The sequence below is a fragment of the Anoplolepis gracilipes genome, chromosome 11 (assembly GCF_047496725.1).
Source record: "Anoplolepis gracilipes chromosome 11, ASM4749672v1, whole genome shotgun sequence".
In the NCBI taxonomy this organism is placed as follows: Eukaryota; Metazoa; Arthropoda; class Insecta; order Hymenoptera; family Formicidae; genus Anoplolepis; species Anoplolepis gracilipes.
In genome coordinates, this window is record NC_132980.1 from 9426031 (window position 1) to 9453278 (window position 27248).

Sequence of the window (27248 nt, forward strand, 5' to 3'; positions counted from 1 at the left end):
GATTCTTTCTAAAATTGCCTGTCATAAGAGTGTTAAATACAAAAATGAAGATTTTTTGCAATTGGAAAATACTACAAGTTGTGTCTTATTGCTAGCAAATATTTTTTGCAATTCTTTTTTGTAAAGCTACCTGTTGAATACTGTATAAAGTGATTCACACATGATTGCTGACGTTTTGTGCTTATCTTTTCGACTTTAATTATTTTTAAACGGTTTTTTAAGTAAAATAAATATTCTTTGAATAGCAAAGAATATTAAAGCTAAGTTTAAAGCTTAGAGCAATATTTGTACTATTAAATGTTTGCACTATTAGTTAAATGCTCTATTTATGTAGCAGATAAAAATAAAAAATTTCGATATTTTTTCTAAATGTTTTAAAAACATTATATAGAAGTAACATATTTCAAAATAATCTATATCAATGTTTTAAAAGTTGCATATGTAGCGCGTTTAAAAATAAAAATATTGTACATATTTATTTTTTATACAACGTGATAAGTGCAACGGAATGAAATTATTAATATATCATTATCTTCAAGGTTACAACTAAATATTTTTATCTGTTTTATATCGTGCTTATCTTTCTCTGAGTACACATCAAAGAGCCGAGTAAAAATTTGCACGAGAAATAACTGTGATCTACTATCGTGAATCTTCCGCAAATGTAGAGAATTGTGTTTTACGAGAGGATGGTACGAAACATGTGTTGTTCGCGCTTTAAAAATAGCGACGATGTTTGCGTTCCCACGATCAAGGAACACTCTCGTCGGTGGTTGATGAGTTCTCCTCCCTCGCGTGCGATCGATAGTAAACGGGTGGCCGAGCCTGAGGAAAATCGATAATTAAAAACCGTCGTCGTTTTCATAGTAGATCGAAGTATTAAAATTGGGACTTTGCTCGCCAGTCGGGCTTTTATTGCTCTTCGCGATTCCATGTCCTTCGTTGCGACACATTACGAGCACCGGTTCTCCTTCTTTCTCTCTCTCTCTTTAGTTATTTTGCGATTCTCCGCTAACTATTCGATATCTACTTATCAACATTGGTCGTTAACGTGTATTAACCACGGCCTCAAACATCGAGCACTTATTGCAAGCGACGACAAACTTACATTAGAAATCACCTATATATGTTTGAGCACGCGACATGAAAGCGGGAAAAGTTAAAACGAAAACCGAATATTATTTTTACGTAGCCCTCTTGTATAGTGATTTTCAAAATTAATTTTTAATACTATAATAGAAATATTAAATTTCACATCTCTCTGTCACGTGTTATGATTATCAATATTATCTCGTCGTAAATTGTCGATAAATATTCACTTTGCTGATTCGGGAAATTTTAATATTACCTGGTATTATTACAGTGATTTACGGTATCTTACATATTATTTAACTGTCGACAAAATTTTTTTTTTCTCTTTGCATTCGCTCCGCAATGTGGTATTCGCACTTTATCTAAGACAAGTACGTAAACATTTCAAGGAAACTGACAGGTACTGATAATACGATTCGATACACCAAGTATAAAGTAACAAGAGACATTTATTGCACGCTTCTGTATATATCTTTCTCATGACAGAATAAATGTTACAAGCAAAAATCGCGCGTGTCAGAGAATCTGTAGTTTGCTCAACATCGGCGATAATTCCAACTTTAAGATCGTAGCACGCCTAGTTATATAACGTCGAATATTGCATGTCGTAAATTATTCTTATGGCACGAAATACTCCGTTATAATGTTTTCTTTGTAAAGTACTTTGTAAAGCTTTGTTTCTCTCTCAGTTTCCATTTAAAACCCGTTTGTCTTGTATTATAGAGTGACTTCCAATTCTACGGTATTATTTTTTTAATCGAAATTTCCTTAGTCAATTTGAAGTGGATTTATCTCAGCGTTTTTTTGTTCCGCCTCCTCCTCCTCTCCGCCCCTTTATCTCAACGTTATATGTGTTTCTTTCTGCAAAAACTACTCTTTAATTAAAATTCCGTTAAAGTAATCGCGGATTTTCAGATTTTAAGCGTCTTGAAATTTTTCTCGAGGAAAAAGATCGATCGGGGAATTCGCGATTAAGAATAAACAGCAGGAACGAAGTATAGAAAGAGCCAAACTACATTCCTACATAGAAGTCGTCAAAAATAACGTGGAGAATTCGAGTCTCGACGAATTCCACCGATATTTGTTGACGCGCGTATAAAAGACGATCAAGAGATTGCAAAAAGGTCGAATCGATCGATGGGGGCCTCTCCACGAGATTTCGATCTTCGCGGTCTTTCGACAATCTGCAGCTCTCCCTGTCCTCTCGATTTCACTTTACCGTTGCTTAAACGGATCGTGATTCTGCGCGGAGGAAGCGATCGCCAGGAGTTACTCAATATTCAGACCGCCTGGTCTCCGATAATGTCGCATTACGTTGACGCGGACGTTGCGTCGTCGTATTGTCGACGATTCCATCATACGACGTCTGTTTGACGTCAACGGGGAAGAAGATGCGAGAGATAGGGGGAGAAAGTCGCGTTTGCAGCATGCGCTATAAACTGGATCGCCGTTGATGCAGCGTGAGATAAACGAGACGCGATCTAACGAGAGATATTGCAGTTGTGGCTCGCCCGAGTGAGATGAAACAAACCGGAGTAACGTGCGTTTAAAGCGAGTGCGAATATTTAAATATTTAAATATATACTAATTTACTCTCTCTTACGAATAAAAACTTTGATTTATTTATCTTCGTGTAGTTCATGATGCAATATATATATATATATATATATATATATATATGTTAATTATTGCGTGTATTATACCATTCACGCATTAATATATCACTTATAACTTATGTAATTTATAATAAGGAATTTTATTTTATATTACATAATCTAATCTAATTCTAAGGAATATGTCTTTAACACTCCAAGTACCAAGCAGTCATTTCTGACTATTTTATTTATAGATTAATACCCTATTTCTTGTGTGAAAGATGAAATTCTGAAATTTTATAACTTTTGATGAATCATTTAATAAAGGAAATAGTTGATAAGTTATAAAATTTCATAATTCTATCTTTTACACAAGAAATAGGTTATTAATCTAAAAAATAGAAACAATAAAAAAAAATATCTGTGTCTTTTAGAAAAGTTAAAATGTTGTTGAGGATACAATGCAATTTTTGCCCTAATAATTTCATAAAATTTTAATGATTATTTGGATCTATGTTTTAAAAATGTCATTTAGTAAATGTAATACATACATTGAATTATTTTGCAGCCTAACACTCTTGTTATAATCAAAAGTTCCTTTTTCATTCTCGTTTTTTTTAGGTCCGATAGAGCCGGATCGTCGACCTCCAGGAGATCATGAGAGAGAGTAAATCCTGATTGTCGTGGTCCGCGAAAGGATGGACGTGGTAGGTCGACATCGGCGAGAGTCGCGAATCCGGCATTAATAACAACCTACAACGCAGGGAGAAGAACCGCAAAAGGAAACGAACCGTCAACATCACCGTCATCCGGAAGAGAGCTTATCGCGAGGAAGATTCCTTCGAGAACGACGAGGAAGACCAGCGGCACATCATTATTACCTTCCGTCACTTCTCGCATCCCTCCTCAATCGGATCCATAGGAGATGAGCATCATAGCCATCGCCCGCAGGAACTGGGCGCTGCGCCTGTCGGTGGTGTTGAACGTATGTGTATTGTTGTACGTGTGCGCCCACTTTGGCTCGTCCGGTCCATGGATCGAGGAACCACCGACTAATTGGGCGGCGGCGCCAGAGACCTACGATCTCGCGAACGGCACTCAAAAAGGCGTCGCCACGTCGTTGTCCTCGTCGTCGTCTTCATCATCGTCGGTCGCGATCGCCGTCAAGGATGCGGCGCCGGCAAATAACAACAACAACAACAACAACAACGGCGACGGCGCCGGCCGTCCGTTCAGGATCAGGCTTGTCACTACGACGCCGCCTCCCAACAACGGGGCCAAGGCCGAGGCTCTCGACAAGTCGCGAGAACACCCGCGTAATCAGACGGTACTATCTCGTCTTTCTTACACTGATCCTCGTTTTTCTCTTTGTTGCTTCGATCCTTGCAGCGTGACTCCCGATCAGTAATTAAGATTAGCCATTCGTCGCGGTTTGTCCACTTATCAGAATGATCTTCCTTTTCTATAACGATAGAAATAAAGATTAATACAAATTGAAATTACGTATTATAATTAATTTAAAAAGATTAAAAAATGACAACAAAGTTAGGTACATCTTTTTTTTATTTTGCTTGAATAATATAAAATATTGTATTATTTATTGCCCACAAGAGGAAAGTCTAAATTATTTCAACAAAAGTATTTTTTTTTTTTTTTCTATTGCCATCTGAAGGTTTCACTGTCGTGGATAGCATTTCTAAAAGAACGAAATGACCGAGTATAGTAAATCTGCGAAATACGAAAAGTATAGACAAAAGTTCTATGAAACTTTTTATTAAAAACTTAAATAATTCTCCGATATAAGATTTAAGATAAACTCTACTTACGAACGATTGAAAGAAGCGACTTCATCGCGACTTCTTTAAAACGTATTTAAAATATCGATAGAGGAATTCAGGTTTGGAGGCGATTGTTGCCGCGCTATTCACGGTATTTCCGTCGCCGATGCAAATTTCCCTTTCAAACGACCGTTGACTCAGACGCTTTCTCATATCCAGGCGAAGAACGGGACGACGAACATCGTGCGCGAGCCGATGAGTCTGAAGGAGGCCGTAGCCTGCAATGAGAAGTCGACCGAGCCGAGACGGGCACAGCGCGGCGATTACTGGGTGCTGTACAATTACGTGCCGATGAGCATGGCGGTGAGATGCTGGGAGAGCGTGACGTACACCACGCACGCCGACTACACGTTCCTGGATAATCTGGAGCCGCTGCTGGAGCGCTGGCGGGCGCCGATATCGATCGCCATGCACGCACCCGGCACCGACTTTCCGGCAACCCTCAACGCTATCAGGTACTCGAGGAACTGCGGTAGCCCGTTGGTCTCGCAGCTGGTGACCTTCCACATCTTCTTCAGCAGCAAGCACGTGCCAAAGATGGTAAATGGATGATTAGTTGATTTTTTTTCCTCAATATCCTCAAGTTCCTTTCTTCTTTTGTACTTTCTAAATTTCCCTTTTCAAATTCTAGATACATCGTGCGAATTTGCAAGATTTTGCGAATAAACCTTATCATGATGATAAAGTATGATGAATGAGGAAACCGCGATTCCTGGAAACCTCGTCCAGTTTTTCCTCAACTTTTTCCTGTCCGTATTTCATATCTGCGTTGCATATCTACGACATCTTGCAGATATCTTATAAATATGTTGGTATAATATTTTCAATATTCTCATCTTAGAATCTACGTAATATGAAACCTACAACATTAACATTTACATGACGGGACAAAGTTAAAAGTTATTTTTATAATTGCTATATTTGCAAAAAACTAAAAGAATATTTATTTTAATTAAATTTAATTAATTTAATTAAATGCGCAATCCAGATCTCCATCCTTCTTCTTTCTTTTTAAATAAATTCAGGATTTTTTTAAATTTTATAATTATCGATCGTGTTTACGTTTCATATAAAATTTTACAAATCGCACGTTTATCAATGTATCTGTCAAATAACACGGTAAATTAATCATAGATTCGAATAAACGTTTTGTCATGACAGGCATTCTCCCCCCGGTAATTTGTTTCTCGAATGTAATGCCTGCGTAGATCTCTACTTTATGCATATGCGAGCTCGTTCGCGTTGGCACGCGAGGAATATTTAGATTGTAGCTCTTTGCGTTGCGTCCGTATAAGTCTCATCGGATTGATTTACGTCGTAACGAATACCTCCTAGGCCTAGGAGATACGCGTATCTAGCTATCATGAAATAGTTTTGCGGTTTCTCTACGTGCGGTTTCGTTCGCGGGGACATTCTACAAACAGGCCTTTAACGATTGTTAACTGCGACTGCAATCGGAAACCGCGCGTTATCTTGCGGTGCATTAATCCCGCATGCATGAATAATTATCATCCACAGGCTCACATTATTAGCTTTCCTATTAATCTTCTTAAACGCAATAATTTAATTGCGTTTTATAATAAGGGTGGATATTAAAATGAAAAAAAAACCATAAAGATATATAAATATAGGAGATATTTTTACTTTACTTATCTTCTCTAGAATTCTTTGATATCTTACTTTTTACTTTTTCTTATCAATATCACTCAACTAAAGTATAATCCTATTCTAGGTACCGCCCTCGGAGAAAATCGTCTCCGACACGTATAACTGCTCGCTCGGGCCGCCATGGGTGAACGTCAGCCTCGCAAAGATGTACAAAAGCGAGAAGAAGCTGCTGTACCCGGTGAACGTGGGCCGCAACATAGCGCGCGAGTCCGCGCCTACTTTCTACGTATTTCCCAGCGACATCGAACTGTATCCCAGTCCGAATCTGCCCACCAAGTTCCTCGAAATGATCCGCAGGAGAGATCAGCCGGCGTTGCACAAGCCTAATCCTAAGGTCTTCGTACTGTCGATCTTCGAGGTGGACGAGAAAAGTCAACCACCCAACAACAAAACGCATTTGGTATGTCCTTTGTCTTTTGCGTGGCTCGCGTGCAATTTACTGTGCGATCCGTGGTCGTCCCTCGGCGACAATTAAGCACGTGCGAAAGAGAGCACGACGAGGGTATATCCGACTGTGCGTTAATAGTGACGAGGGTCGGCGGCGAATCAATGGAGCTTCCTTTGACCGTGGACCTTGATACGTAGAATTAGCATCGCTATTGTCCGGCCACCGTGTGTACCACACGACACAATGCACCTTTTGTCGCATTGCAATCAGAATTAGAGCGGTATAACAGAGAGCGATTGTAATCTCAATGTGCATGATACATGTTACCTGTTATATTTCTTTTTCTTTCTTTTTCGCTGATACATGCAGAAATCATCAAAGTCAAAGCTAATGATGTGCGAATCGGATGATGTGTCTCTATTTATGTTTAAATGGCGGGAAATATTCCGGAAATATAAATCGTTTGTATAATATGTTTATGAAAGTTTTTCGCGCAAAGCCTCCTTTTGACAGTCCTTCTGCGTAAATTTTTAGATACAGATGCTGAAAACGGGTACCGCCATACCATTTCATAAGAAATTATGTTCCGGCTGCCATAACGTGCCGAAGAGCAAGGAGTGGCAGGAAGCACCAGAAACGGATGATTTGCATGTCTTCCACGTCGGCAAGAGAACTGGCAGTTTCGTTCACTGGGAGCCGATCTTTATCGGGACCAATAATGATCCTCTTTACGACGAGAGACTCAGTTGGGAAGGAAAGAGTGATAAGATGACGCAGGTACCTATTTACATAAATTATCAAGAATTAGAACAATTCAAATAAAAAAAAATGCCACTTTTTTATCATCAAAGAATAAGAAAGTGAAAAGACAATTACTTCTTCAAAATTATAATTTATATTTATTATTATACGTAGTATCATTTAAAATAACAATTAAATTTTAATTTAATAATTAATATAGCTCTTTACAATTTGATTTAAAAATATAAAGTATATATATATATATATATAAATGCTTTACATATAGAATAAAATAAAACTTTTTCTCGCTGATTTTGCACACTTTATAACGATAATCGATGTTTATTTACAAGGGTTACGCGCTCTGCGTTCTCGATTACGATTTTCTCATTCTCGACAACGCTTTCTTGGTGCACCGGCCCGGTATCAAGATCTTTAAGAAGGATACGCATCGCGACATGCTCACCGCCAAGACGAACGCGCTCATCAAGAAGATCATTATACCGGAGCTGAAGGTGCTGTACGGTACGAGGAAAGGCTGTGCCGTGTAGCCCGTGGAGTTGCCGGCACGACGGCGCGTGCTCTATAAGTGTTCTATACGACGGAACTTGCGATCTCTGTCGTCGTCAAGCTCTGTCGCACGACGGATTCCCAACGATCCGATACTGCGATTCGTTCATGGACCTTGGGAGCGTGTTCACGTGCGTTCTGTGCGGCCCCTTCGCAAGCGAGGCCTGCTGAAGAACGTCCGCTGTGTAGGATAGAGGGTTTATCCCTTTTTTCCCGAATTATGCCAACTCAACGGTGCCGAACGAATTATTACATAAGTATTCGGTGAATTTATAAAAGCAACAACGGGGTACGACACGTCGTGCTTCCGTGATAAACGTGTCTCATCGCCATTATTGTTATCATCTTTATCGTCAGCGAGTGTTGACATTAACGTCACGACACTCTTAAATTTTCTCGACAGTAATTCTTCATCTTTCATAAAAAGAAACTTAGCGTGTAAAAGAATCGTACCATGTATTTTTCACTGGTTGAATATTCTCCTCCTAGCAAGTACGGTTGTATATAATAAAATGGTGCCTATACATCAGTACATCTACAAGATAACTGCGCTTTCGGTGAAAGTTACGAACGACAGTGTCAATTTCGACGCGACTTCGTGACTCGTGACCGATCATTAAAATTGCAATGTGTTTCTTATTCAAGAATTTAGATATATTATATCAAGAAATACTGCAGTATATGATATACTGTTGCAAATATTACACAACTCTTACATAAATTACTTACACGATGCAAATATTACACAAATACTACATAAATTATTTATATACGGTGCAAATAATTGAAAATTTTCGCTTATTTATTTACGGCATATTAAATAGTAAAACAATCGAAAAGTGTATATAATTGTATATAATTGTTTTGATGTGTATCTGTGTCTAATAATTTTTATTTACAAAAATTTATTTAAATTAAATTGTTTTGTCTTTTAACAATAATTTATTATAAATATTTTTAAATAAATTATACAGTTAAAACTGTAACGTATTGATGTATAACTTATTAAAATTTTTCAATAATTTAACAAAGTCATTATAAGTCAAATTTTCTAGCTATTACTAGTCACGTTTTTATGATCGTTTTTTTTTGTGATACATACAACTTTTACGGTTGTTTAATTTGAGTCTCTAGATGAGTTTACATTTTTAATGAAGGATATATTTTCTTTTCTTTCTTTATTTCTGGTCATTTAACTTATATTTTACTTGAAATTTTTAAAATGCCGACTCAGTCTATATTAATTGATCAATTTGGACTAATTTAAATGTATAATTGTATCTAAATAAATTATACGTATATAATAATTGTAAATTATTAATTAAAAATTTTTAATCTAAACTTTTCATCACAATTACATTATACACTTGCATCACATATTACATATACGAGTTTCCTTCTGTCTATAGGCAAACAAGAACTTAGTACGCACGTAATTATTTACGAACAAAGGAAAAAAATTGCCAAGACTGAGGAATATTTGATATAAATTTTCTAGGACTTCTTCTTCGCGAATAATCTAATCGATGAGTCATCAATTATTTATACTTTTACGTTAATAGAACATATTAAAATTTTATTTATTCTAGTATTTTGTTTTGATCATAATAAATAACAGCAAATGAAAGAAACAACACGGCGGGACGACATCGGATTTACAAACGATTGGTTCAAGTCGAATAATGCAACTCAATCGTCGCACTTGTAATAAGAAGAAACAGCCGTGTGCAATTTGAAAAACAAGGAAAGTCTTATCTTGTATATGCATACAATCATCTTATATACCAAAATATTATCGTGTACAGTCAATGACTTTCGACTATCGAACACGTGCAAACGTAATATTTTCTAATCTTAAATATTCTAAGTATGGTATTATATATACATACATACATACATACATACATACTGTTACTAAAACACTGTCTATCTACAGTATTACTCTTGCACACAGGCGCCTGTTTAATGTAACATATAATCGTATTTAAAAACGATACATTCCGTAATTTTCTCGTATATAACATAAGTCCTCGTTTATAAATAAATAGTTTAATTTAAAAAAAAATAATATGATAATCTTTAAAGACGTTATATTGGAAACTTTCCCGAGGATTGATAGACATTATTGGTCATTAGTTGAGAATTATTACAAATATGCAATTTTTTGCGACTCCATATAAAATTAATGATACTGTTATATTATACTGCAATGATATTCGTTTCCTCTAAATCTTTAATCGATAATTTTTCATGCTCTCAGTCGTAACTCGGAAAATTATTATAATATTACAACATTATGCATAATACACTTATATATAACAATTTATTATAATTTTAGAAGAAAAAAATTATTCCAGCATAAAACATAATATAGCTACAGATGACGTTTCTTGAAGTAAAACCGATTATTGTACATAATACAGTAAATGCATAACATACATAAGCCATATACTTTTCTATCGTCATCCTGAGTAACACGACCAGAGCGAGATGTATATATCATCTTTCATAACTATTAAGACTTCAACGCGGAAATAGTAGATGAGTCAGTATGTAATATCTCGAGAATGATGCTAATTAGAACATTTTTAACTGGAATAAGATACTGACTCATTTTTTGTGATAATATTAGGGCACAAAGTAATTAATATTCCTGTAATGTGCTTGGTTTGCTGTAAAAACATCTTTGAAGCAAGGATTAAAATTATGATTCTTTGCATACATAAATAAATAATGATTATCGTCGAAGATGTTGATTAAACTCTTCTCAGAAATACAATTTACGATCTATACAATATTTATATATATGTAAATACACTAAATTTATTAATATAATATGTCATTCTGTTTATATCATGTTATTTCTGTACAAAGCCGAAAGCTATTGAAGATTAATAATTCTCAGGATAATCATTTATATATATATTTATCCTGAGCATACACTATATATATATATTATATTTATTAAAAGACACGTTCAGTTTACACATCACTGATAATGTTTTCTACATGGAGCTCAACTTATATCATGTAAGTTCCTTTTATCTCCTCGCCTTTTTTTGTTAATTTAGCGGAGCTGTGCAATTGTTCGTGTATGTATTTGTGTGCATAAAATATAATGTGTATTCTGTGCCTTATATGTATATTGTCTCTGTCTCCTCGCGTGCGTGCGTGCGTGTGCCAAAAGTGTGTATGTGTGTACGTTTACAGAAAGCTATGTAAGTGACCATAAGGAGACAAGCTAAAAAAAATTGACTCAATTATACAATTGATACAAACCATAGAGATTGGTTTATATATAATTGTAGTGAGATTTTTATATCTATTCCCTAAAATATTGTAATAAAAGAGAGAGAGAGAGAGAGAGAGAATACAATTCTCACGAATGAAACGCGTTCTCTCTCGCGTCGTTTTTTCCCCTTTCTTCTATTTTACAATTAATATAATTAATTTAACGAAAAAAATTTATTTGTCAAATGCAAGTAATGTAACACCAATGTCGTACCGCTGAATTTGTCTTTTGTGACTGAGCATTTTCACATGCAACAAATACGAGACTGCAAATAAGTTATGACGGAAGTCTCCACGCAGATATTGGTTTTTCTAAATAAATTACTGTATGCGCGATGTGAGATATACTTGTAATTAATGTAAATATATGTGACTGTGTAAATAAAAGCTGTCTCATCGCGCGACTACTTTCTTTCGGGAAAATATGTTGTTCTGCATTTGTAAACTACTTGCGAAGCGAGTTTACCAGAATAAAAAAAAAACAGTCATTGCATTGTGTTATCGTTTAATGCGTTTTTAAGGATGTATTTCAGGTTTAATTTTGTATTGATATTTCAAATGTTTAAAGATTTAAATATGCGTTGTTTCGCAGAGAAACAGAGATAGCAGCGCTTTTATAATATTCTGTTGCCAGAAGATAAATCATACCATGTAATTTTATGGAAACAATATTTCACTACTCTGTAACCTATGATCTTATATAGTTCAGAATTTATATTACATCTCTATTATGAAAATATGTTACAGAGGAGGAAAGACACTTTGGCTCTTCTTCCAATTATAAAATTTCTATTTCTCTCTATCGCAACTATATATATTAAAGAAATTACAAAGTTACATAAACGTATATATATGATGTACATATTTGTAAGAGAAACGAAACACATACAATCATCTGTTCCGATATATATATATACATGTATATAAGCAAAATTGTGTATTTTTCCAAATAAAAGGCAGTGGACGGAGGGTTAATTTAACATTTTCGAAGGAAAATATGTGAAAATAGTTGCAGTTTGTTGGATGTTTTTTAAACTTATTCTGAGATACTTTCAAGAACAAAAGTGTCACGAAATCATCTCTCTACGTTTGTATGTACAACTTTAATTTGTGTGTAAATTATGTACATTTAATTTCTGTAAAAAAAAACTATATCTAATTTAAGAAGCAAAAAGAGATGTCAAACGGCTATATAGCTATATTTATTTTGTGTATAACGCGAAGATTATATTAGGCTTTAAGAACGCGGCGCGATAGTCAATGCTGAATAATTTGAATAAAATTATTTTAATTATTCTTCAAGATTTTAGCACGTTCGTGCATTTATATTTAGCGCATTTATATGACTGCGATGATTGGTGCGTAATTGCATACCATCATGTTCCAGTGTATCGTGCCTAGATAAATAAAATAATTTATCAGCTACGTCTTTTTCTCTCTTCCTTCTCTTCTTCTCCCTTTTTTTTCTCTATATGTAAATGTGTAATGTATTTCTCCCGCTAAATTAAATATATTTATATTTAAACACGCGAATAATAATCGAATTAAACATTTTAAATAAAATGTTTTTTTTTCGAATGTGCATTTTATTTAACGCAATAAAAATATCTAAAACAAATTTAAATAAATTTTATCTAATAAAGGAATAAATATTTCATTATGTATTAATTTATTAATTAGGTACTTTGAAATTTTCATTATCGACTAAAATGCATTTATCGCCTTGGTTTGTATTTTAAAAATGGCGCCAAAATGACATTTCAAAGCACTTTAGGCCTGGTTTAGAAATTTAACTGTGATTGGTTAGTTTCTTGCGATTTATGACTATTGTGATTAAGCCTTAAAAATTGTTTTCCATTTAAATTGCCAAAGCGCCTTGAATCGCTCTTCGGAATGAGACAAATTGTACGTAATAATGGTAATCTTGGCGGATATTACGTCGTAATAATATCATTTTTTTTAGAAAATTGTAATTATCAACATTTGTTTTGCAGGTTTTTTGCTGTGATATAAATTTACAATTGTTGCAAAGAATAAAAGAAAGAGGTTAAAATAACCTTCAAAAATGGCTAATGAAACCTCACAAGGCAATTGTGGTGGTGAGTTGATAAACCCTCCTGTCATGACTCAACTTCAGGATTTATTAAATGTGAAAGATATGGTACAGAACATACCTACAACGCCGTCGAATAATGTACTTGGTAATATTGTGGAGAGAAAGTTTAATGAAAAGTATAGGTTTGACAGCAATCGGGTTTCTACCGTAGAACGTGAACTTGGATTTCCTAAGGTTTTTAAATTGGACGATATCAAACTTACGAAAAAAGTACGTTACATTTAAGCATACTATTTCTGTTGTTTTTAAAATAAACTACTATATTATTTTGTTTTGTAGAATACTAATAGCAACCAGAGTTTATTTCGACAACATATTTCAACACTGACATCTGTGAAAAATGATTCATTGAAGGTTCAAAAGAATGAATTCTTGCATTGCAACAAGGAAGAAGCAAATTTTATTGCAGAAGATCAATTAGCTATTGAGATTCATCAAGAAAATTTGGATAACTTGGCTAAAATGAGCGAAACAGAAATATTAAAAGAAAAGAAGATACTTGAGAATACTTTAGATCCTAAAATAATACAATTCTTAAAAAATAAGAAAAAACGTGAAAAAAGATTGATTGAAGAAGAAAATGTAAAAAGGACTACATCAGTTATAAATAAAGCAATAGTAACAACAGAAGCAGCATGTTTTTCTAAAAAGATGAAACTTTTTTCAAGTGATAATTATGACGTAAAAATAGAGGACAATACATCAAGTGTTTCAATCGCAAAAGAAACAACAATAGATGAAGAAATATCTAACGATAAAAAAACGAAGCTTCCTTTGAATGAGAAAGACATAAAGATGGACTGTGAAAATGACACAGTCAGTATACCAAAGTCACCCAAGGAGCTATTGAAAACAGGCAAACAGAAAGGATGGCTGCATATGGACACACCTGAACCAGAAAAATTGAAATGGATGGAAGATTTACCAGAAGAAAAAGAAGACGAACCTACAAATGAAGAATACAATGCAAGATTTGATTTTAACGGTTAATACTATATATATATATATACTTATTCTGCTATAGAACAGTTTGATACAATACTTTGCTCATCTTTATTTCGACTCTTTCAGGTCTCTTATTACCATACAAAGATGAGAACTTAACCCTAGACAAGGGACTTCATCATCATGGAGAGGAACCCGAACGTCCTGGATATTCCCTTCAAGAATTGCTACAGCTGACCAGATCTTCTATTCAACAGCAACGGTGTAAAGCCCTTACCACTTTAGCTAATGTCATGGAAAAGACACATGAGGGCAGATATGACAAAGCTCTGCATCCATCACCATTAACTGCGTTAAGTCAAAAGAATATTTTGTTGTTATTGAGATTTTCCTTGGATGACTCGTCCATAGCCGTGGTCACAGCGACCTTGCAAGCGCTAAGAGCTTTTTTGGTCAGTGAAGCAGATGAGATATGTCTGGATAGATTACACGGATTCAACGGATACATAGAGCCAATCTTGATGCCTCAACTCGAGGAAAAGGACACGAGTACCCTGAAGGATCACGAATTGGCGCAGTTGGATGCAGTGGCTACGTTACTGAGATCCGATTTCCTGTTGCGAATCAGGTACTTTATTGTTATAATTTTTAATTAAATATACATATATTATAACAGTAAAAACAGTAAAACAACATAAATTTGCTAAGTTTATATGATTTTTTTTTAGCATTTTTTTAGCACTTAAAATGAAAAAGCTAATTTAAAATTGTAACTGTTTGTAGATATATCCTAAATGAGATGCATCCACCACCTATCGGAATAACATGTGCCTTAGAGATACTCATTCGTCTTGCGAGACACTCGCACACGACGGCGTTAAATATTTCATCCACGCCATACTTGTTAGATACTATCATCCAAAATTTTATGCCACTGTCTATAGACCAATTAGGTAACGTGACTTAAATTCTCTTTGATACTTAGTAGATAGTAAAACAACCTATCATTTTCAAAAAAAATTTGAGTCAAGATTTTATTTATGGATAAATGATTTTGTAATAATTATAGAAATTCTGTTTCTTACAGCAATGCAGGAGGCAATAAACAACGTTTACGGAATCCCCGTAGTTAAGGCGATTAAACTGTGTCGTGTTCTCGTCACGTATGGTAAAAAGCCTGTTGCACAGAAATTGAATAACTTTAAAATTATCCACACCATCTTAACATATGTTAATAGTGATACAGGGTAATTTATGTGTATTTTTTATAATAATATGTGCGTTTATTATTTTATGTTATTAAAATATTTAATATATTTCATTAGGAAAGACGATTTGAATCTCAGTATTGAGAGCTTGCGACTCTGGCGCATGTTATTGCACTATGAAATAGGACAGGAAAGTGTTACAGGTGTTCTCATATCACAATTACAATTATTGTTGAGTAATCATGATATCCAAAGCACCTCTAAAAACGAGTTGGCCTGCGAACGTGCTGCGGCATTAATTGCTGTAGCGAGTTATGAAAAAAGTTTGCAATTAAATATATCCATATTGTTAAAAAAATGGAATACTCAATTCTCATCAGTATCTAATACAACAGTAAGCATATTATTAATTAATTTAATAATTCAAAAATCATTAATCTCTTAAAGAAACACAAAATATTCAATACTATATCATTTCTTGTGTGTATTTTCTTTTAATACTTAACGACATTGTTATCTTATGCTATTATGAGCAAAAAGTAAAAATATTGTAAATTTCAGTGGGGTGTTATGAAATTAATTGCCGAGACTTTATCCACCGTTGACAAGACATCTGTATTCGAAATAGCATGGTTATCCAACAAGCACGTTTTCTCGAGACTTCGGTAAATTAATTTCTTATATCGAAAATTATATTTAATGGAAAAAGAAAGACTTTTAGCGTATTCATTTTTTTGCAGTTCTAGTTCGAATTTATTGAGCAACTGTATTCCGGCAACGGATCGAGAACCGTCTTGTCTACCAAGCTTGGACGTTTATACGGAAAATGGAGAACCGCAGCCGATTGTGTCGATAAATTCGTGCATACCGTTCTTTGCATCAGTGCTGAAAACGTTTTATAATCATTCTCGTATAATGGAAATTCGCGCAATACTCGAACATCCGGATTTTGGTAAATACATCCGAGATTTGGAAAAGTTTACTTGGACTTTCGAAAGATCGTGGTACAGTCGAACGGAATTATGTCTGTTGACAATGGTGGTAAAAGCGGCGTCACTCCTGAGAAATACAATCAATAATCAGACAGCAGAAATTATATGGAAAATTGCCATCAAACTCGTGTCGGCTTTACCCGCAGACGCGACAGATCACGTGAAAGATCTCTTCAAAATCGCGCTGTCCAACGAGAAAATAAATTTGGAGATAATCTCCAATGAATTGGCCAAATTAGATTTGGCTACGTCGGCCGCAGCAGATCCAGTTAAGATAGATTTACGCTTCGATGCGGTGTCGTTATACGAGAGATACATCGTTCCAAACGGTGATTGGAATCAGGCGGCGATGCCAAAAGATTGGCTGTTCTTGCCGTTCGTTCACATATACAATAAATGTAAAAACGACATTAAGTTTCAGCCGGAGGATAAAGACAGTATTTTAATGGTACTGAGCTTGGCATTGATCATACCCGATTGTACGAGAAGACTGTCACCCACTTTGCGCTTCAGTAGATTAGTACTGGTGTATCTCTGCGACACAGTATACCTGGACAAAGACGTGTCCGTGTTGCTGACGAAGGTCTTGTCGGATCTGTTGACAAAATATCACGCACGATTGGATTTCCAGGCGGAGCTACCGGGACTGAGTTCCTTCACCGATCTGTTTACGGCGTTGTGCGAGCAATTTTGCTCGAGTTCATACGGAGATAACAATTTCGCGGCGACGCTTCTGGTACCGGTGGCGCAACGACATGACGCGCACTATAGGAAACTGCTGTGGTCAGAACACGCAGCCGCCTTGCGATACCTGAGATTGTCGCCGGAGAAATTGCTCTTACCACTAAAAGATTATCTTTATCCAGTGGAGGAGGACGCGTCACTCATAGATGCTTATATCACGGCATTGGTTCGTGGAACCATCAGAGAAACCTGGTGTCCAGTTCCATTCGCGATCGCGCTACATCATTCGGCGATGTACTTAAAACGCACAAGCAAATTGGCAGTGCGAATGCGAACGCAGATGGAGCAGTTGCGGAACAGGGACATCGCGGATAGGTTGCTGCACTACAAACTACCACAGTTATGATAAATAGATGAAGGTAAAAACGATATAATTTATATATGTATTATATGTATGTGAATATATTAAATTTTTTATATTGAAATGAAGATATTGTCTTTGATAGTTCTTCAAGGTATCGTCTTCTTGATCGGTAAGACTCTCAATTAGTTATTTTTGGTGAAAATAATGAAAAAATATGAATTATTTATCGAAGTAAATTTCCTGCTAAATCTATATATTGTTAGTTTATTTTTGATATAATTATTATATATTTGAGTTCTTTTTTACTAAATATAATTCATTTATTAGGATTTCTAATTAATCATAATTATCTAAGTTTATGTGATACTTTAAACCTAGATTTATATGTAACATGATTGATATTTCTTTATAGAATTTATTTCAATGAAAATTAGAAAGTACAGATATTGTACAGGTTTAGTTAAGTTGGTGTGTGTGTGTGTATATAATATATATATATATATATATATATATATATATATATATATATATATATATATATATATACACACACACTGTGTGTAAATACGTAGTAAGTAGATAGATAGTAGTAAGTAGATAATAGTAGTATTTATATAACGATAATTTCATTAAATAAAATTCATTAAATGAATAATGAAAGAAAGGAGAAATAATCTGCTAATTACATTAAGCGTAGAGACGTTAATTGGTCATTTTGTTGATTGCCAGTTTTCAAGTATTAAGGTGCGACTTGTTCCTATAGCGATGCATTTGAAAAAATGCTTATAGAATTAATTCACGAATAATACATGTCTACCGCGTGTCTATATCTATTGAATTTCTCGCATTAACAAGATAAATTCCTTGATATAAAAATTTTTTGTAAAGTGCAAGAATATGAAAGAGATGAAAATTAAATCGTAAATGAGAAAAACAATGTCTAAGCGAATTAACAGATAACGTTAACAATGCGTATGAAAATTCATTTCGTCACACAATTACGAAAGCTGACACCGCGCCGCTTATTTCTTTTTTTCTTCCGATTGAAAAACATCGTTCTTTTACGCATATACCACGGCCTATTGCTTCGCGATTGATTCAATTAAATATTAATCCGTAATCAATGATGCACGTTCAATACGTAATACGTATAGATATATATATATACACCATGTCGATACTTAAATATTCAGTTATCGATGTGTTTGCAGCTTTTATTAAAGAACTAAAATATTGATTAAAAATGATCAAACAGATACGTATAATAACGTAATTACGTAATTAATTATTTCTTCTAACGTAATGTTAAATACTTGATGATTCATTCGATATAAAATTGATGTATAATAGTTTATCATAAAATTAATACATTAATGCACCACATACTGACAATTACAATGCAATTGTATAGATACGAGGTCTTGAAATATCGTATAAAAGAGGAAACGTAATCTCAATTTTTATTCCGTTATTAATTCCGAAAGCAAAAGAGTATTAATCTTCTTGATTTAAAATTTTTATTAATATATTTTAAACAAAGAAAGCAGCACGCAAAATCAATTTAGATTCTTTCCATCAAACCACTTCATCGAAGCAATACAATGTTGTTTGCTAACTGCAACGATCAATCTCAATTATCCGTCGATCATGATAACATTTCCGCGAAATTTCCACGCGATTTATATTCATTCTACTGAATTAAAAATATTCTATTTCCACGAAGTTTATCAAGTCTGCCACCAAGTTAACAATAGACTTCCTTTATCTCAAAAGACCTATTTTTGACGTATCAAAGTCCTGAATAAAATTTTTCTAGGTTTCTATACCGATTAACCGAGAATTTATTTAATTAAAAATTACACAGATGGAAAAATATATTAGATTTTTCATCATCTGTCGTTGTACTATCGATTTGAGCTATCTTTATCTTCATTTAGAGTACCTTCAATATTCTCGCAGCGTTTACGATATAAAGTATATTATTCAGCAGTCGCGTGCGAATTTCATCAGCAAACATCGACTGCGGCGCGGCATCGAATTTTCTCATCGCCAGTAGTATAACAAATGTATTATAAGGATGATGACATCCGTCGTTCGTTAAGATTCTATGCCGAGCTTTCTGTATGTCTCCCGGTCTACTGTGACAAGACGTCCTTCGACGCTGGAGCAATCAAGCTCGATGCAGTGCAGTCTAGCACCCCACTCGCAGTGACTCTGATCATCTAGACGATAATATTTGATCTGCAGGCACGTGGTCAGGTAACCGGAACCGAGCACTCGCATAGCGATCGACAGATCCTCCCGGTGGCCACGTGCGCTCGCCGAGATATCTTTCGTGCTGTGATAAGCGCTGTAGGCACACGCCGTGCTGTCCCTCGCACGTTCAATCGCCTCCACCGGTTTCCCACCGATACTCAGGGATCTGAAACGATGAATCTTATATTAAAAGATATATAGCTTATGTCATATAAAAAAAATACTTATGTCAATTGATATAAATAAATAATAAATCAATTGAATTTTAAATGTTAAGTAAGTTAATTTAATTTAATTTGAATTTTTGATTTTTCGAATTTGGATATTGGATTCTGAAATTTAGAATTTAGAATTTTGATTTTGAATTGAGAATTCGAACTCGAATTTTAATTTTAATTTTAATTTTAAATGTGATATTAATCTTAATTTTAATTTTAATTTTAAGTTTAATTGTAATTTTTTATTTTAATTTGAATTTGAATTTTAACTTAAAAATCTGGATAAAAATAGATTGACAGGTTTTATTTCAAGAAATTATAGATTATATAGTTTATGTATGTATATGCTTGTATATTTATATAGATATTTAGATTTTTAGATGATTATATATATATATATTATATTATATTTATCATATTTTCTATATTTTTATGGAGTTATTTCAGTTCATTTCAGTTTAGTTTAGTTCATTTTATTTTATAGGATATATATATATTTGGTAGAATTAGTAAGCTCTCATATGGTTTATAGAATTCAACATATGAAATGATTATACGTAAAACATGTAAGCTAAAGGCTAGAGGATCCTAAGCCGAAAGGCAAGGATTAAGAATAAATAATTTGAGAATTCTATAAAATAATCCTTAATTAAATAAAAATCAAGTTTTTTAACGTGTTCTTATATAAGAGTTTGTGTGAATATTTTATATATTCTTACGTTTCTAAATGTAATATTTTATTAAAGAACTTCAGTTTAAAATGTTTATATATAAAGTTAGGAAATGTGAGAAGAGAGAAAGGAAATCGATTGAGTTTCGTTTTAAAGTGCATGCTAAATGTGATGCGCTTTATAACGACAAGAAAAGTTTTTTTATTGTATATCCTCACGTTAGAATTCTATATGACCCATTTCTTTTCGACAAGGTTGCTTATTTATGTTTAAAGAAATATCTCATTTATTTATTTGGCACATTATCTATCTACGAAAAGTAAGGAAGTCGACAGAAGTTTAAATGAATAAGACTCTAACGATGATTGAAATGAGTTGAGACGAGTTCCATAACACATTAAAACTTTTTTTTTAGAAGCGAAAATAGATGTTTTGCATGGCACACAATCGTTGCCACATGTGTATTATATACTTTGGTGTAATATTTTTCCCATGCCTGGCGTAAAGTCAAGATAAACGTAATCGATGATTATTATGTATAGTCACGTTCCTATAAGTCAACTCGTTGAAAAAAATGCGTTATATTTGTAGAGCTTAAAAATAGTGATCCACGAGGATAATGGAATTGAAATATCAAATTTCGAAACAAGGACGTTCAAATAGAAACCTTTCATTTTGTCCAAATAAAAAGTGTCATAAAATTTCAAGCGTTCTTAATTAATTATGATAAAAAAGTGGTCAATCATCGATAAGTTATAGGAATGACAATAAATAACGTAACGTGATAAGTGAATGATAAAAAAATACTTGAAATTGCTGTTTACAGTACTTTTTAATTTCTCGACGCAGTTATAGATTCACTTTAATTAATTAAAAGTACCTGACATTTTTTTTCGACTAGAGCGATATTTTACATAATTTTCATTGTGAAATAATATCATGCATCAATTGCATCACTTCTTGCACTTCTGTATCCTTGAGTCCTGCCCGGGTATAGCAATTTTGGATCTTACGTCAGAGTAAACTTCGCCGGGTTGTATTCTTGGATGCTTTGATCCTTAGATCGACAAGTCCATGTATCTTTAGAACGTGCCGGTCTAGTTTCTCATATGGACACGAGGCATACTCTTTGACTCAAGTTTAACGTTTTGATTGACTTTATTTTTAGAATTTTCACGAAAGCAACGACGAGTGTGTGCAAATGATCTGCGTGCTCGTGGTCGTATCAGTCGCGTGTATCGGTTTATCGTTGTTAGAGATAAATAACTTGCGTGGCAGAAATCAACTCATTATCTACAAGAACGAGAATCTGTTAAAATCCTACAATAGTATATAAAAGAGGACGTGAGATAATATATAATTTACGATGAGAGAGAAGGAATCTATGTGTTTCAATTTCTATAAACTCTCTTGAAAATCGCACGCCTCCAGAACTTATTGCATGCCGACGCATCCAGTTTTAATTATAAAATCATTATTAACGCTAAACTTAGTGTCCTGGAGAAAGGAGAAAAAAAGAGAAGAAAATGGTATTCAACAATATTAGTAAAAATATCAAAATATTGGTATAAATTTCGTTAAAATAATTGTTATTTTTCCCACGAGACAATTCCATTCCAGGGAAAAATTCCACTTAAAATGAAATATTTCGAGAGCCTAGACAGGGGTATGCGTTTTACAGGATACATCGGCAAGCTTATATATTAAAGATGTATACGTGCAGAAGCTGCGCACCTAAAATAAGAGATGAACCGGGACGAAGCTGGGACTTGCAACCGCGAGCACGGTAAAGGCGCGCATAGTCAACATAGCATTATCATTCGTAAAAAATGCAACACTCGGCAGCTCGTAACATCATAAGCTCGTTGGTCTGTTTCACGTTTCGCGTCCTCTTGCCTTACTTGCGTCCGTGGGGGAATATTATAGTGAGCAAACGAGGACGGCGAACTTTTCGTTACTTACTGCGAAAGTTGAATTAAAAAAAGCAGTAGCGTATAATGGAAAAGGATACGAGTACGTATTTTATGAATTATTCTCCTGCAAACAATTAATAGAATAGGTAATCAAATAATAATAATGTGTACGAGGAAATAAATCAAGCGTTAATAATCTATTTTCGATTGTTTGCGTCAAAAGGGACGGATCGTTACGATTATCGCACCGTTACCGTCGACTAAAATCGAAAAACGGGTCGTGCAGGGAGGATGCATCGCGTGATTCGAATTAATAATCCGTAGGCGGGCGGCTGCTTAAAATTCCACGAGATTTTGGCGATAGCGCCGGGAGGGAAAGTCGAATTTTCCATCGATTCGAATTTGCACCGTTCGAAAAAAAAAAACCACCCCAGGGAAACTGCTCTATTTTTGTCGCGACAACACGCAAACCTTCGTGACTTTTCAAAGATCACTCGGACACTTCCGGAATCGCATTCCGGTGATTGCATTTCTGAGTAGCTAAAATATTTATGCTCGCCGCGCATTCATCTTCATCTCCATATTCGATTTTGTGTTCGACGCCTGTAGGTCGCGTAATCGCGTCTATCTGTTATAAATCACTGTTTAATGTTGAAATGACAGCTTGAAAAAGAAAGAGAAAGACCTAAGCTCCCGATTAGCAATGATAAAATCTTCCCCATTTTATCTGGAAAGCTCTATTGAATTTCATCTCCCTTTTAACTTTTATATTCAATCTCAAATTTCTTGTTATTGTTGTCTTAAATTTCACGTCTTCAATCTCTTGTCGAATTACAAAGAGATTCCTTATAAGGGATACTTCGTTTTAATTGAAGGAGATTACGGTAATTAAGTTATCGTTCGGCATCAGGTTCCTCGGTAGACCTTGACATCTCGCCTACGAGCTATTTTCCGCATGTAATTATTGTTTATTACTGTAATTATGTGATATTTATCGGGGGCTTTTCTTAATAATGGGAGAGATAACGCAATACGGTAATATCTCAAACTTGATTGAATTAAATTCCGTGACACATATCCATTACGTAGAGATTTGTAACAGCGTACAAAAGACGTATTCATCATGTTGTTTCGGCTTCCGCGATAAGACGATCCTGGCGAGTCGAGTCATTAGTCGCGGGGCAAGTGTACCAGAGCCTGTAAATTGTAAGCAGCACGAGCACCGTGTAGAATCACTCGATCGATTTTCCGAAGCTGAGGTAAGTTTTACAGTTCAAGGCAATAAAACTAGTCTACTTTTCTTGCACTCGTTCGAGGAGTCGTTACAGCTGGTACACTCGCACGCATTTAAAGTTGGTGGCCCCCTAATGTGTCATCGCCGACTCGAGAGCTGCGTTTATTAGACGTTCCGCGCTACACGTGGAAATTGATTACCTCACGCTGGAATTATTGTGACAAAGTTTCGTCCTATTGTAAAGACAATAAAGGTCAATATTAATTATGTGCGAATGAATTCGCTTGCTGCATCTGGTTCGCCGAAACTCTGTTTATTCGACTTTAACCGCGAGCTCTAACTTTCCTTCAGTCTTAAGTACGACCTGTTAAACCGCCAGCATGCTTTGCGGCATCCAAATGTGACCCCGTTTGTACTTTGTTTCCATTTCGAAGAAACTTTTACATTACAATATAATATTGTATACGTATATAACTATATACAGAATAAACATGCAGAGTGTATTTGAGTTAAATTAATCTCCTCTCTGACAAAGATTAAATCTCTTATTAATCCCGATAAATACTTGGATATATATTTGCGTGTTTAAAAATTATTTCAAACCTTTCATTCGCGATAGCGTAATTGTATCGAATTAACTTGTAATTAAGGTTTTTATTTTTCTGGATCAATTTTTTTAAAGGTTTATTATACAAAGTTTATTGGATGAAGTCCAAATTACTTGTAGACTTTTTTCTAACAATCCAGCGTTCCAATTTAAAAAAAAATAGATTTTATAGAAAGATGGCAAGAAAAATATAATTAAACTTATACAATTAATTTCAAAACTAATAATAAAAAAAAGTCCAAAAATCTCTGTAAAGATTCTATTTCTATGTCTAGAAGAAAATTAAACAAAATCTTCGAATATTGATGAAATATTGATGTAAATTAATTCGTAATAACCCATAATAATAACTCCCATAGTAATATCGATAAATTATTTAGCATAGAATAGCAATTTTTTTGCTAAACATGCGTATACACCCACGTTCGGTACAATCAAACATTTATTTTCAGTATTACGACTAAGTTGGCATTATTAGTTCTACATTAGTATCCGAGTGTATGTGTGTGTATGTGTAACGAGAAGTAATCCTCATCCCTAGAGTATAGAACGCGTTGAAATTTATCGCCAGCTCTTACTCCATCTTCACGTTTAAGATGATCGTATAAATTTCTAATAAACTGCTATTAGTCGAATGCGACTTTTTTCGCGCAAGTTTATAGCTCCCTTTGGAAGGTAGTTATAACACTTTCGATGGTTATTCAATCTATTCCTAATAAAGTCGAATATAATTTAACGTTACGATAAAATTATGTTTAGGCTTGTTTAGATTACTTTTTATCATAATAAAAATTTTATCGTATTAATAAAACATCAATATATTCCATATATGATATTCAGATTTAATTAATACATAATTAGGTTTTAATTATAATAAGAAACGATTAAGTTAATCTAACGAAATATGTAACAAAAATGATATCCTCGAAGATAGATAAAAAACATGATAAATCTTTACATATCTATTTTTTCAATTAAAAATAATTCAATTTATCTTGTCATTTGCCATCTAGATTACGCGAGAACTTCTCAACGTTTTTCTAAAAAAGAAAAAAAGAAACCGTCCCTGGATCACTCGATTTATGTATGTACGTGTATATGAATATATTATTAATTGTACATTCACTGTACCCACTGCAGCAGTTGCGGCGGCTTGAAGCTGATGTCGAGGCGGTAGGTCGTCTCGCAGCTCAGCTTCACCGTCTTCAGTTGCCGGAATCTGGCGGATGTCTCCATCTTGCAGTAGACCGGACCGGCGCCCGGTTCCCTCCTCAGGGACAAGGTCACGCGAAAATGTCCATCGGCCCCCATTTAGCCGCCGCTCAAATGCCCCATAATAGTCACCCGGTGCTCTGCAAAGTCTGCGGGTATCCCACAGCAGATAAATAAAGAGAGAAAAAAAAAATAAAATAAAAATACTGAGCGGCTCGAGTGCACATCAAACAATACGTAGTATCACGTCAACGTGTTCCGCATTGGTACGCGCTATCGGCTTGGTCGCAAGAAAAGGAGACGATGCAACCTGCGCCGCGGGCGTCGCGACGCTCACTGATCCAACGAGCGACGGTTTGACGTTTGCAACGCCGACTCAAGACTCGGCGGCTTTCCTCCTTCTTCTCGTATTGACAACCAATGCAGATCTTCCTCAAAAGCACCAGCATTAAGCCCCCCGTAGTGATGATGGATGAAGGATGCGAAAAAATTCTATGCGTGGGATGGTGTTAGTATTAGCATCTATAAGCAAGGAAAAGCAGACTTAAATTAACGTTCTAAAATTTGCAAAAAAAATATATATCTAAAAGAAGTTTGCAATAAAATTAAATTTAAATTAGCGTATTCTCTTTCTCTCTTTTTTCTCTAATTATTGGATAATGCTTGAATCAATATGCAATTAATTTTTTCTAAATTAGAATATTAATATGTTAATAGAAGATGTATATAAGTTCAACTTATCTTCTAATATTCGTGGTCATCGATTACGTTTACTTGGCAACTACATTATGTACAAACACTGTGTACATCAAAGTCATGCTCTTCTATAATTGCTATTGTTTACGTGATACATAATACATGGGCAGACACGGAAAGACACTGTTTTCTAAACAAGGATTATTATTAGGATTAATTAGAATAATAATAGCGTGAATATTGAAATATTTGTTGGCAGTTGGTTAATAAGAAAAATTCCTATAATCATAGATCCAAATCGCCATAATAAAATAAAATAATAAAATAGCGGGATTGTGGAATGTTATTTGAAATGTGGGATGTTGTTCTAAATTCATTATTATATTTGGATATAATTCATTATTATTTAAGAAAATACGATACTAAAATAAATCATGTTATTCTATGCACTTTTTGCATTATAAAATATATCTGCTATCTCTCTGTGATTAAACATCATATTTTGATTTATTCTAGTTTATAAAGTGTAAAGTCATGTTTGCACGCACACTTAACATGTAAACACGAACGATATTTTTATCTAATATAATTTCTCAGAAAAAAATAATATATTAATATTAACGATAAAGAGAATTGGTACAATGTACATCTCATATAACAAGAATCAACCAGATTGACACTTCGTGTGCTCATAAGCTTACGTATACGTCATTGTCTTTGTTACTTTCGGTTTGAAAAAAAGGAGTTAGAGCTTTAATTGAGGAAAGTGTTTCATATAATAGCCTTGACCGGTCGACTTAACTACGGACAAAGATCGATTTGACATGCAACTAAAACAGTTTACGATTCGACCTCTATTAGTAATGACGCACCAAAAGTGGAGAGAAATATATAACATATAATATATATACATATATATATATATATATATATATATATATATATACAT

At 34.3% G+C, this 27248-nt stretch overlaps 3 protein-coding genes across 6 annotated transcripts in view; 2 read left to right on the forward strand and 1 right to left on the reverse strand.

The window, feature by feature from the left end:
• The window catches only part of LOC140671174 (beta-1,4-glucuronyltransferase 1), a 38206-nt gene extending 25598 nt beyond the window's left edge, over positions 1 to 12608 (forward strand). For 2 of the 3 annotated variants that reach the window (XM_072902327.1, XM_072902329.1), the window contains exons 2-6: positions 3309 to 4014; positions 4685 to 5065; positions 6258 to 6593; positions 7116 to 7358; positions 7676 to 12608. In XM_072902327.1, the coding sequence (XP_072758428.1) occupies positions 3613 to 4014; positions 4685 to 5065; positions 6258 to 6593; positions 7116 to 7358; positions 7676 to 7873 (1560 nt within the window). In that variant the 5' untranslated portion in view covers positions 3309 to 3612 and the 3' untranslated portion in view covers positions 7874 to 12608. Of the gene's footprint in view, positions 1 to 372; positions 2648 to 3308; positions 4015 to 4684; positions 5066 to 6257; positions 6594 to 7115; positions 7359 to 7675 lie in introns of those variants that run through there. The other variant, XM_072902330.1, reaches the window with a different exon arrangement.
• Positions 12609 to 13022: 414 nt separating this feature from the next.
• LOC140671173 (RNA polymerase II-associated protein 1) lies at positions 13023 to 17547 on the forward strand. Of its 2 annotated transcripts, none has more exons than XM_072902325.1 (9): positions 13023 to 13088; positions 13178 to 13509; positions 13579 to 14284; positions 14371 to 14872; positions 15028 to 15197; positions 15332 to 15491; positions 15570 to 15846; positions 16014 to 16117; positions 16193 to 17547. In XM_072902325.1, the coding sequence occupies exons 2-9, from the start codon at positions 13249 to 13251 to the stop codon at positions 17532 to 17534; spliced, it is 3522 nt and encodes a 1173-aa protein (XP_072758426.1). In that variant the 5' UTR covers positions 13023 to 13088; positions 13178 to 13248; the 3' UTR covers positions 17535 to 17547. The 2 variants fall into 2 exon arrangements, with proteins under 2 accessions (XP_072758426.1, XP_072758427.1); XM_072902326.1 differs by having other exon boundaries at positions 13082 to 13101.
• Positions 17548 to 18030: 483 nt separating this feature from the next.
• On the reverse strand, positions 18031 to 27226 carry LOC140671179 (CB1 cannabinoid receptor-interacting protein 1). Its single transcript, XM_072902345.1, has 2 exons — positions 25527 to 27226; positions 18031 to 19914 (listed from the first exon to the last, which is right to left on the reverse strand). Exons 1-2 carry the CDS (start codon positions 25700 to 25702, stop codon positions 19590 to 19592), a joined length of 501 nt encoding a protein of 166 aa, XP_072758446.1. The 5' UTR covers positions 25703 to 27226; the 3' UTR covers positions 18031 to 19589.
• Positions 27227 to 27248: the final 22 nt, after the last annotated feature.

Coding starts and splice junctions, on each gene's coding strand:
- LOC140671173 (XM_072902325.1), top strand. CDS start 13,249: ATGGCTAATGAAACCTCACAAGGCAATTGTGGTGGTGAGTTGATAAAC. Junction 14,873..15,027: donor GATTTCCTGTTGCGAATCAG/GTACTTTATTGT, acceptor AACTGTTTGTAG/ATATATCCTAAATGAGATGC. Junction 16,118..16,192: donor CACGTTTTCTCGAGACTTCG/GTAAATTAATTT, acceptor ATTTTTTTGCAG/TTCTAGTTCGAATTTATTGA.
- LOC140671179 (XM_072902345.1), bottom strand. CDS start 25,702: ATGGGGGCCGATGGACATTTTCGCGTGACCTTGTCCCTGAGGAGGGAA. Junction 19,915..25,526: donor AAGCCGCCGCAACTGCTGCA/GTGGGTACAGTG, acceptor TCATCGTTTCAG/ATCCCTGAGTATCGGTGGGA.